Consider the following 12440-nt stretch of genomic DNA (forward strand, 5'->3'; position numbering starts at 1 on the left):
ATTTGTAAAAATTAAAACTTTACACTTATACATGAAAAAATTAAATTAAAGTTTGAAATTTCTTCAAGAACAAAAGCATATTTATTTAATTTTCATATTTACTATCTTATCAAAAAAGGTGTCACCCATGCTAAAGCCACGCAGTGCGAAAGCGTCACTTCGTGTTAAAGTGTCACCCCGTACTAAAGTGACGCCGTGCGAAAGTGTCACTCAGTGTGAAAGTGACGCCGTGCTAAAGTGTCACTCTGTGCTTAAGTGCCATTCCGTGCAAAAGTGTCACCCCATGCTAAATTGATGCTGTGGCTTTCTGACACCTACCTCTAGATTGTTGTTTATTTATTTGTACTTGAAGATCTGCGCTTGAGCATAGAAATTTAGTCGTACTTAATAAACATAGTTGAACACCTGTGTTGTTAATAAAACTTAGTGTTGAACTTTTAAATTCTTAAAGTAAGATTATTCCAAATATCATTTAAATATTTCGCGTTTTCATCTGCTGAATATAAATAAAGGAACAAGTATTTGTTAAATATATCTATTTTTTATATCAAGTTTTAAAGATAAAAAAAAGAACAACACTTAAACTCTTTTGTTCAGGATATGATACTAAAATATTTCAATTTAGTACATTTATTATTCTACATTTATTTTAAAAAGGAATCAGACGAAAAATTGGGTATAAGTAAAGAAATTGTTATCTTAACTCAGGTCTGTACAATTTTTATCAGGCAGTTTTAAAAACTTATTCTTGTTTTAAGTGTTTATGCAATGTTTTGTAATTTTTCTTTTATTCCTGCGGATTTTAATGACTAAAAATATTCCTTTAGAAAAAACGTTCTTTGTATTGTTTATAGTTTTTTTTTTAGTATTTAAGATTTGTAATACTTTATTTTAGTTTTTGAATTTACTGTACAAACTAAAATAAATTCACGTTTAAGTTAAAGACCCATGGGCATAATTTTGTATTAACTTACTTTTAACTTTCTCATAAATATTTTGAATAGTTTTTGATGACAAAATAGCTTTACCTGTATTTCTTAACTAACCAAATCTTTAAGCCTTGTAGTGACTTAGAAAAGTCTTTTGAATAAAACGAAAATCAAAAATTAGTAAGTATTTTATATATCAATATAACCAGCTAGTTTAGAAAGTGTTTAAAAAATTTAAAGAAAAGTTTTTTTTTATATTGATACAAAAACCAAAAAAAAATGATTACACTAAAAAAAATTGTAGTAATTTTATAATTTACCATCGTTAGCTATAAAATATATACTTACCTAAGTAGAATCTAATACTTAAAGTATTTAAAGTAGAAACTTTACTTGTTTCTTTATTGTTTAAATAAAAATAATATTTTTAAACAAATATATTTATATAATCATCATCAGTGTATGTACATTTGCAAAGATACATACAATAATTTAAAACTTTTATAGCTTATATAAATTTAAAAGTAATTTTATATTTTTAACTAAGCGTAAACAACGAATCAAAATAAAAAAACAACTAAATATCAAAGTATGTAAAAAATACCTTAAATAAAGAAACAGCAAAATCAAAATCTTTTTGTAGGCATCACTTTAAAAATACTTCAACTTAATTAATTTTATTTGTTTGTGATGAAAACTAAAACGTACATACACTTAAATTAATTCTCCCTTAGAAAAATAAATATTGAAAACATATTCAGTTTAGATTAATTTTAGTGTTGTTTAGTATAACAGTGATAGATAAATTTCCATCAAAATTAACTTCTTTGGTATATAACCATCAAAGAAAAAATTTCAAAAGCTAAACAAAAATAGTTCAATCGATTGTAATGTAATTTTGTAGTAGAAGAAATAATTTTATGCCAGTTGTGCAAGAAGTATTAATTAACAAATTTGGAACAGGATTTTACGATAAATGTTAAAGATCTCATAAATTGTTCTTACAATCTATATTACCATAAAATATACTTAATAACTTTAAGTCTTAAATTTTCGGTTATTAAAAGTGAGAAAAATATAAATATAAGTATTCAAATCTAGAAAAAAAAACTAAACGTAAGTAAAAATTCAATACGGTCACGAATTTTTAGGTCTAAATAAAAAGTTTAAATAAACTTTGTTAAATTAAGTTATAGTAAGCCATCTGAAAATGAAATTTTTTTAGATGAATGGTTTAATAAATAAGTCTTGTTAAGGAAACTTTTTTATGTGTACTTGTACAACAAAACTGTTTTGTACAATGCATATTTTTTTTTTCAATTTGAAACGAATTCTTTTTTTAATGAATTAAATTTACAAAGCATACCATTATCTTAGTTATTGTTAGGAGTAAAACGAGGTAAAATTTTAATTTTAAGTGTATCTATTTTATACGTTGTTACGTTAGACTTAGTAGTTTATAATTTTAAATATATAGTAATTATAGCATTTACAAATAAAGAAATTCTATTTTTTTAAACATTAAATCTGTACTTGAGTATATACTAGAAACTAGTTGGTGGACGACTACACAAATTCTGATGATTAACGTTTCAATAACTATAAGTTATTGTTAATAATCTCGTTTAATTAAAAAAAAACATTATGCCATCATAAGAATATTAAATAAACCTAATCTAACTTTTTTTTAACTTAGACTGTTTTTTGACGAGTGGCTAAGATAAGTCTAAAACTTAATAGATAAAAGTAATTATAGTAATTGTTATTATTCTCTTTATATACATATTTTTTTAAGTATTTTAATTTCGCATTGTCTTATTACTATCTTATTAATTAATCAAAATTTATATTTTTTTACATGTACTTCTTTCTGACAAGTGGTCCCTTGAAAATTTTAAGAATTTTAAATTGATCTTAATTATTTCATAAAGTTTTCAAAATAAAAACTTTACTTTCACTTTTGTACTATTAGTTCTTAAACTGTTATACAAAAAGCGTATAATGATAGTAGCAAGCCAAACTTTTCGTTTCTAGCTGTAAAACTTCAATAATTTTCATGTTTTGTTATTTCCGAATCAGATGTAGTTTCAATTATAAAAAACAATATTTTACAATTAAAAAAGCTATATATAAAAAAGGAATGAAATACTTTCAAGACAGATTTACTGTTAAAAGCATATCTATGTTCTACCATTTTGCTGAAGTACACAAGATAACTAATTTAGCTTAAATTGTTTTTTGTTTCATAGAATGTTTTTTCACAGCTGTAGTTTTAAGTAAAAGTTTTGTGGAGCTCAGTTATAATCTTGTTGCTAAAATACTTGCAAGTTCTGGACTGAAAACTACGTCAGAGTATGAGGTGCTGCACGCTGCCAGTTAGTGGAATAAACACAACAAAAAAGAACGAGCAAACTTCTTAAAATGCTTGTTAATAAAAGAGCGTCTTCATTTCCTTTCCGATAATTCTTTGAGAGATTTTCAGAGAAAATTTTCTGACAAGGAAGAGTGCATTTCAGTTTTCAAAGAAGTGCTGTGCGACAGGAAAAAATTCCTGAACCAAAGTTCCTGTTCTTATTTAAGAAGCAGATACTTAAGCCAGCAAAGTTTTAACTTGTTAGTATGCGAAGGCCGTGAAATCAAATTGCTTAAAGTTGTTAAAAGTGTTTTACATTTTAGTTGAATTAATTTAGACACTTTTTGTTTTCAATCATCAATGGAAAAGGCGCGGTTCTCGGTTCAAGCGGTTTGTATAAAAGGAGAAGTTTATATTCTTGGCGGCAAAATTCAAGGTAGGAATGTAAAAAAGAACAGTTTAAAAGTATTCATCCGTCACCAAAACTTGGAAAAAAGTGGCAGATTCTTAGATGACTGTAAAAATTTTTCAGTCTGCGCTCTAACGGACAAAATACTTGTCTTCGGAGGTTACTTTAGGAACATTTCTATTGCAACTGAATCATATTTACAATTCGGTACTAAAAACTACAAGTGGAAAGAAATCACCGAAATGAAGGATGCAAGAAGATTAGCAAGCATGTAGTTTTCTAAGGTAGAGCTGTGGTGAACAGAATAAAACTGGGTTTCTATTAAAAACTGTAGAATCATATGAATAATACAAATAGTCTGCAATGGCAAGTAGGTTCGACATTCAACATAGACATAGCTCAGTTGTTGTACAAGACAAACTTTTTGTTATCGGAAAACGTTCGCTAGAAGTATATGATAGTATTTCTTAAAATTCCGTCTGTCTTAAATCACATGATGATCCTAGTAGTCAGAATGTTCAATGTGTTACAAACGGAAGTAAAATTATGGTCCTACGTGAAAATGAGTCATCAATATTTTATCATGGTGTTGATAAAAATTTTTGGTCAGAAAAATTTTGCAATTAAACAAAACAATTTCAGAACTTTTGCTGCATTAAAATGCCTTTTTAGAAAAATTAAATAATAATGTCGAAGTTTTTGAAAGAAAATATTAGTTCTTCTGAACATTTATAAATTTTCAAAGTGCGCAAGAACAAATTTACCTACAAAACCTAAATAAATAGCATTTTTGAAAAAATATATTACTATTTAAACTTTAACAGCTTTTAAGTGATATTTTTTTTCTATATAAATAAAACTAAATTGGTAATAATGGTTTTTTTACAATAGAGTTGGGCAACGTTTTTACTTTTCAGTCGGCAGACCAGATGTGAAATATTTAGTTCTTGGCGGGTTGGAGCATTTAAATTAAATTTAATTTGTTTTAGTATGTAATGTTTAATTTATGTAACATGTATAAGTAATGTTGAGCGTACTAAAATAACTTAAAAACTTGTAACTAGCATGTTCTTAAGCTATTTTAAAGTACTTAGCCTACGTTTGCAATAAGTGCAAAAACTTCTTAGATCAGGGGTCGGCAGATAGTTGGTGCTCGCGGGCCAAATTTCAAGTTTTCAAAATCTTCGCGGGCCACAGTTTTAGTTTTAGTGGTATTTGAATAAATTTTTGGCTTTAGTTTTGGTCACACCAGAGATAGTTTTAATTTTATTCACTTTATTACTTTAAATGAATTTTAGCTACACATAGAATGCCTATTTAATAAATAAACATCTATTGGAATAGAATTTACATAGTTTAATATACTTAAGTCTTAATCTACTTTCTTAATAAGGTACTTTCTTAATGAGTTAAACTTAATAAGTTATCTTTATTATTTTACTTAAAACCTAGCTCTCTATAAAAACCAAGCTTGAAAAACATTCATAGGTCAATTTATGCATTTTTATATTATGAACCGCCTTTTCATATTTTAAAAATGTTAATTTTTGAAAATAGTTTTTGCATCTTAATAGTTTGCATTTTTTAGAAAATTCAGTAATTAGTTAATTAAATAAAATTAAAACCTATTTATACTGTAAATAAGCTAAATCTAATTATTTAACATAATTAGTGCTCGAATACTTTAATAAAATAAATATTTAGTAATTAATCAGTCTTTTACACGGTTGCCACTTTAAAGGCAAAAATGTCTGAATTATATTAAAAGTTTAATCAAGCTTTAATACATAACTAAAATTTCATATTATAAAAAACTACAATATTTAAATAGACAAATAAATTACAATTAGTTTACTACACTACATTCATAAAAACTATTCATAGAATTCGAAAGATTTATTCAAAGTATATAAAATAAAATTTTCAGATACACCTGAGTTTTATTAAAATTTCAGCTTTAACCTAGTCTGAGTTTTTAAAATTTTGAAACTAGTTTGTTTGTTAGGCAACCCTGTTTAAAATTAAGTTGACAAAACAAAGAAATATCGAAGTTTGTTAACAATGAATTGATTATATAACTAAAAAACTATTATAATTCAGCTTGAATGGACAATTAAGTTTTTAAACATTTTTAATAAATGTATAAAAACTTATTAAGCTATTAATGAAGTAGAAAAACCTATTTTTCATTAAGCACTATAGCAATTCTTTATCTGGAAAAAAAAATATTTAAAAAGAGCAAATGTGAATTATAAGACGAGCTATAAGAACTATAATACGTTAGTTTGGAGTTATTGCAAGAAAAAAAAAAAGGTTTAAGTCCGTTTTAACAACGCACATGATTATTTTCAGTAACTACAGACTGATCAGAATAAACTGTTGAGACAAGTTATAAAGTAGCAAAAGTAGTTCCTTAAAAAGATACCGTTTAGAGTTTAAAACTTATTTAAATAATTTGTGATGGCGTTAGTAAAATATTTTTGTTTATTTCTTCAATATCAACAAGAAGTCGTGTTTAGGAAATGTCTGAAGATTATAAAGCCGCATAAACCAAAATAGGACTTTAATCAATCTGTAAAGATGAGAGAATTGATACAACAGATATTGCTTACAGTAACCTCTCGCATCTTTACGCACTTGTGACGTTACGCACTCTCGTTTAGTTACGCATTTTAGAATTCTAAAAATTTAAAAAATATTTATTTTTAATATTGCATAAACTATGTTTATTAAATATTTTTAATTAAAAGTATGTTTTTAGATGCTAGCTCACCTCTCTATATATTTAGACTTTGTAAACTTATGTTCCTTGACTAATTGAAAAAACATATAGTTATTAGTATATCAGCAATTTTGTTTACAATATGAGATTAATTTAAATTCTAAAAGAAATAGGACTGTGTTAAATAATGAAAGCATATCAAAATTTTAAAACACAAATAAATAATACAGCACTCTTGCCCTATATATGAATAAACATCTAAAAAAAATCTATTAAAACTTCCTAGCAAAAAGTAGCAGTGATACTTTAAAAAATATAGAGCTTAAACTTAACACAAATTTCAAATGTTTTTTTTTATTAAAAATATCACTAAGTTCCATTTGAATTCTTTTTTAGTTTAAGTTTATCTTTTGTAACACAGCAAGCGTTGAAATTTTTCGCACTTTGCCTTCAATTCTTAGTGATGCTCACTGGCACCATTTACTCCAACATTTTTCTTATATTTTATATAACTTTTTTTACAAGTATAGATCCATTACAGCACCAAATGCATATTTTTATAAAAGACTATAAAAACTAATTTTAATATAGACACCTCACCATTTCTTAATTGTAAACAAATGCTTAATTATCAATTGAATTTGCTAACTAAATTTGCGAACAAAATGTAAATGTTGAGTATCAAATAATTCACATATTAATAAAGATAAAATCTACTTATTATTAAAATTAGTAAAATTGATCTACAAGTATTATTATTTTATATAAACTTTAATTGGTTATTTTAATACATGTATAGTTTTATCTTTTCTTTTTATATATATAAACAAAATAAACAAATTGTTATAAGTGGAAAAGTCCACAGTATGCTTTAAAAAAAAAGCATTATCAAAAAATACCCATTATAGTAAGTTTATTTGGTACCTCTCGTATCTTTACGATCTCTCATATATTTACGCACTTTTTCTGTGGACATAATGTGCGTAAATAAGCGAGAGGTTACTATACTTAGATTTTTTACGGGTGGTTTAAATAGTTTTGACATTTATTAGAATTTCTAGATATAGTTCCAATACAGAGCACATCAACAGGTAAAGATATTTTAAAAGCAAAGGTGCAATGCACCAATATAAAGCTTTTAAAAGTACAACTTTTAGATTCTATTTTGAGTATAAATTTAAGCTAAAGGGTAAAACAAACTGTCTTAAATAATATAGAAAACATACTTTTACGCTACTTTAAATGTGTTTTTTAATAAAATATTTATATAGTAGATTGTTTGTGTCATTAATAAATTATATAGTAACTGTCTTAAATAATATAGAAAACATACTATCAAGCTACTTTAAATGTGTTTTTTAATAAAATATTTATATAGTAGATTGTCGGTGTCAAATCGAAATTTCATTACTTTACTTGTAAAAATTGTTTAAAATTCCAGGTTTTTTCGATAATTCTTACATTCAAGGCTTTTTCAGATTTTTTAAGTATAAATTGTCAAATTTGTTTTTCCGAAAATTTTTGGCAACACTAATTGTTCACACTTATATGTATACAATTAATATAAGTATATATTGTTTTTAATGTGTCTGCTGTACACACTTAGATATTAAATGTAGAAACAATAATGTTATAAAGTTATTCATTAACTGAATTTTATCTCTTTAAGTATTAAATTAAAAATTTTATTTAAAATATGAGCATCTTTCTTCATTGGTGTGCATGGGAATTTATTTAAAATGCAAAGAAAACTTTAAAATAAAAGGCTCAAAACCAAAACAGAATTAACCTTATTTCTTATTATTATGTTACTTTAAATTTTTTTCTGCAAACTAAAATATTACATTTAATAACAAAATATCTGTAATAGAAACTTAGGTATAAAAAAATGTAAATAATCAAACTGTAAAGAAATGACACTTTAGTTATTTATTGTGCATTACTTTTGTACAAAACGGAAAAAATTTGCATTTAGTTTATTTATCAAATAGGTATTATACAACTTTCTTACTAATTCAAAGCACTATTTACACATTTTTTCAGAAAATAATTTGCTGTTGTAAGAAGAAAGTTATTATGAAATTGAGAAAAACTACCTAGTATAATGCTAACCTGTCTTTTTTAAACTAAATCAGTAAAGTCTTTTAATAGTTGCAAAATGTTCACAGGAACTTAAAACTAAATTTATCAAACAAATTTAACTTAAAATATATTTTTGCTCAGCGGGCCACATTTACATGTTCGCGGGCCGCAAAGTTTTCTTTCGCGGGCCGCATTTGGCCCGCGGGCCGCAGTTTGCCGACCCCTGTTTTAGATAAAGCTTTAAATATTTTTAAACTAAATAAGTACGTTAGATTTTTTTTTCAGCTTTTGTGATAAAAAATGCTAATTTTAATTTTAAAAGCTGTTTTTTGTAAAAAAAAAACTGTATAAAAGAATACTAAAATATAAACAAACATTTATATTACTTTTTTCTAAAGTATCATAAAACTTTTATCTGAATGTAATCATTTATTTGAGTGTTTTTATTAGTTTGTTGTTTTATTAGTTTTTATTTAAGTATTATTTAATTAGATAGCCGTAAAGGTTATAAACATTTTAAAGACTTATAACATCATCTATTTTTATAAAGAATTTTTATACATATGTTAGCTAAACTGCAGTTAAAAATATTACACTATAAACTCATTAAACACCTATAAAGTATTTTTTATGATTTTTATAGAAGCTGTTAAATTTTTATTTTGTTGGTTGTCAATATATTTTTAATACGTAAATCTTAGTTTTTAAAGCAACCATTTTATACAGATCATCATTAAATTTTAATCGTTATCAAAAAGTTGACTATCAAAACTACTTGTTTTAATACTTTTCATGCGTGAGAGCTTTTGCTAGATTTGTAGCACATAGCCAATTATCCCTATGTAAACCAAACCACTGATATATTTTCTTTCTTGCTATCAATACATAAGCCGACACGGTCACACGTATTTGTTCCATGAAAACTTCCTTTCGTCATACTGAAAAATGTTGTTATTTTACTTTTCCAAAAAATTTGTCTCAAACAATAAGGATTCAGACGTATGTAAAACTCGAGTAATAAAAACTTAAGTATTTAGAAGCGTACTTTATGAAATTCAAAGGGTTTATTATTTTATTTCTCAAACCATTTAAAATCAAAAACTATTGTGAATACAAATAATGTTTTACGTTTAAAATTTTAGATACAAAATTTATATTATGTATTTCAGAACCGGACATGGTAGTTGTTACTTTAAGCGTCAATATAAACTGTGCACACCGACAGTTGATAGAGCAAATGGATAGTTTCTAAAGCATGTCTCGATTTTTTTGAGGTAAACGATTGAAAACAAATATAAACATCTATTAAAAATTCAACAACTTCAGTAATTACGTAGTTTTATGATATTTTATTTTAATTCTACTTTCTAAAATAAAAGATTATGGTAATTCATTATGAGCTATCATCAGTAACTTTTAGGTTTGAGAACTTTCTACTTATATATTAAATTAATTATTAAGAAAAAATTACATTGGACTCAAAATATTATTTAAAACTTTTTACTTATATTATTACAAAATAAATAAAACTGATATTATTGTATGCTAAGAAGGTGTTTTAGCTTTACTAAGTAACAAATAAAATAAAGAACTTCTATCTAAGTAATAACTAAAAACAAGTTTTTCTCTAAAACTTTTCTTTTTAGTTTTAAAGAAATAATGTTAGTTTTTACCATTAAGTTTAATAGTATAAATTAGTTAAATGCTTAAAGTATGTAGCTATTTTTAGAAATTAAAATATTTTTAAAGCTTTAAGTGTTTATAGTTTTGTTCAAAAGTAACTACTAAAGACTGAATAAAAGTATTGAAGCATATAAAGGATTAAAGGACTTTTAAGCTTTTTGAAATGCTTAAATTTCAAAGAAAGTAACTAATGGTATTTAAATGATGTATCATAATAACTATTTAAAATTATTATTTTGACCATATTTGATACAGTGGTGTCTAAACTAAATTTTTTATTGTAGTTCTTTTATTAATTTAGCTTTATTACGATTCGAAAATCAAAAGGTTTTTCCGTGCACCAGGTCCTTATACCAAACTTTTTGAGAGATTTTTTTACCGTTCAATAAACAATAATCGTTCAACAAGCAATATTAATAACTATTTAGATGTATAAAATAAATGTCTTATAATTTTATCAAAAAGTTCTAGCTTCACTTAAAATCAACCATAAAACTTTATTACTTTAAATATTACTCCATAAAACCACAACTTTGCTAAAAATCAGAATATTCAGTTTAAAAACTTATTTTGTCTGTATAACAAATAAAGATAAGTTAAAAGTGTGACATTTTGTTTTAAAACGTAACCGTAACAAATTTTCAGAAAATATATACTTTTATTCTATTTTCTATCCTATTTAATTTTAGAAAAATTTAATTTAACAAAGTAAATTAAGTTCTTAATTTGTTATAATATAATTAAGTCAACTACCAATTTCTAGAAAACAAAAGGGTTTAGGATATATATAAATGAATATAAAATACGGTAAAAAATATACAAAATACATAAAAAGTCTATAAACTTTTATTAGTGTTACATAAATAATAACTTAACATAAATAATTAAGCCATGTAATAATAATATTTTTATCATATTTATACAGTAGTATAGATTGGAATAAAACTTTTTTTGAATTTGATCACAACAATGACCTGGCGTTTCGAAAACATTTCAAAGAGGTTCAAAGTGATGTTTCTCGGAGAGCCTCATGTCGGAAAGACGTGATCACCAAGTTTAAGTACGGAAATTTCTACGACAAATACATCAACCATCGGCTTTGACTTCTCGCCCAAAACAGTTTTCATCGACGGCAAAACTGTTCGCTGCCAGATATTGGACGCGACGGGCCAGAAAAAGTTTAGGAGCTTTATACAGACCTTCGTCAACGACTGTGACACTGTTGTCTTTGTGTATGACGGCACAAACGAAAAGTCGTTTGAGCGTGTCTCCAAATGGGTCGACAACATGAAAGTAGGGAGAAATGAAGAGTATATACCGTTTTTAGTTGGAAATAAGGTGGACATAAAAGTTAGGAAGGTCAAATTAGTGGAAGGAGGGAAGAAAGCGAAGGAGTTGGGAGCAGTTTTTTTTGAAACGAGCGCTAATGATAATGTTGGATTTCATCAGTTGTTTAAGCGTGTTGCCACTGAGCTGACTGCTAAGTAAGATATTAAAGTAGCTAAGTTGACCATGGATAAAGATTTTGAAGATCGTTGTAACAGTTTTTGGTGCTGGTGTCATTCATTGTGAAATAAATCTTTTTTTTTTTTTGCTCATCTGAAATTATAAATAGTTCATGCTTAAAATTTAACTATTATTATAACTTAAAGATAAAGTTTTTAAACATTTAAGAATAACATCCTTATTACAATGCTAAAGTTTAAACTAATAGATTTACAAAAACTTATTCAATGTTTCAATGAAACATAAAGTTATAAATAACTTTTTTTTAAGCTGTCTGTTTACTTAGCTATATCAAAAACAAAAAAATAACGAATATAATTGGTAGTTTTTTTATTTCGATCAAAGTTTCTCTTTTGATGAATATCGTCTTCAAAAGTAAATTTGAATTAAAGTTTTGAACACTAGTAAATTGTATATAGAGAAGATAAAGTATTAAAAACGATTAAACTTAAAAATTGTTATGAGTAAACCCAAAGTTTCAATAGATTTGTATAAATAGTTTATAACTTAAATAATAAAGTTTTAGTTATTGCATATTTAAAGTAAACAGTCTTTGGCAATAAAATAAACTATTGTTTTTAAAGTATAGTGCATTAATAAATTTTGAAACTAATTTTTCATATAAACTATTTAAAATTTAAAATAATATAACTTGTACATATTTAGTTTTTAACTTAATTAGCTTTTTTTGATTTAAAGATAGCAATTGAACCTACGAGAACTTATTTGTTTCTAGGTCACCATTTAGATAATTTG

General features: G+C 25.2%; 1 protein-coding gene and 1 pseudogene across 1 annotated transcript in view; both read left to right on the forward strand.

The window, feature by feature from the left end:
• Nucleotides 1–3966, forward strand: part of LOC145833341 (two pore channel protein 2-like) — a 30487-nt gene extending 26521 nt beyond the window's left edge. The window contains exons 23-24 of the mRNA XM_082940524.1: nucleotides 3194–3304; nucleotides 3620–3966. Coding sequence (XP_082796650.1) covers nucleotides 3194–3304; nucleotides 3620–3966 — 458 coding nt within the window. The remainder of the gene's footprint in view (nucleotides 1–3193; nucleotides 3305–3619) is intronic.
• Nucleotides 3967–4054: 88 nt separating this feature from the next.
• LOC145833342 (ras-related protein Rab-6A pseudogene) lies at nucleotides 4055–11666 on the forward strand (annotated as a pseudogene).
• The last annotated feature ends 774 nt before the right edge of the window (nucleotides 11667–12440 follow it).

The sequence above is a fragment of the Thalia democratica genome, chromosome 4, assembly GCF_965202585.1.
Source record: "Thalia democratica chromosome 4, ktThaDemo2.hap1.1, whole genome shotgun sequence".
Taxonomy (NCBI): Eukaryota; Metazoa; Chordata; class Thaliacea; order Salpida; family Salpidae; genus Thalia; species Thalia democratica.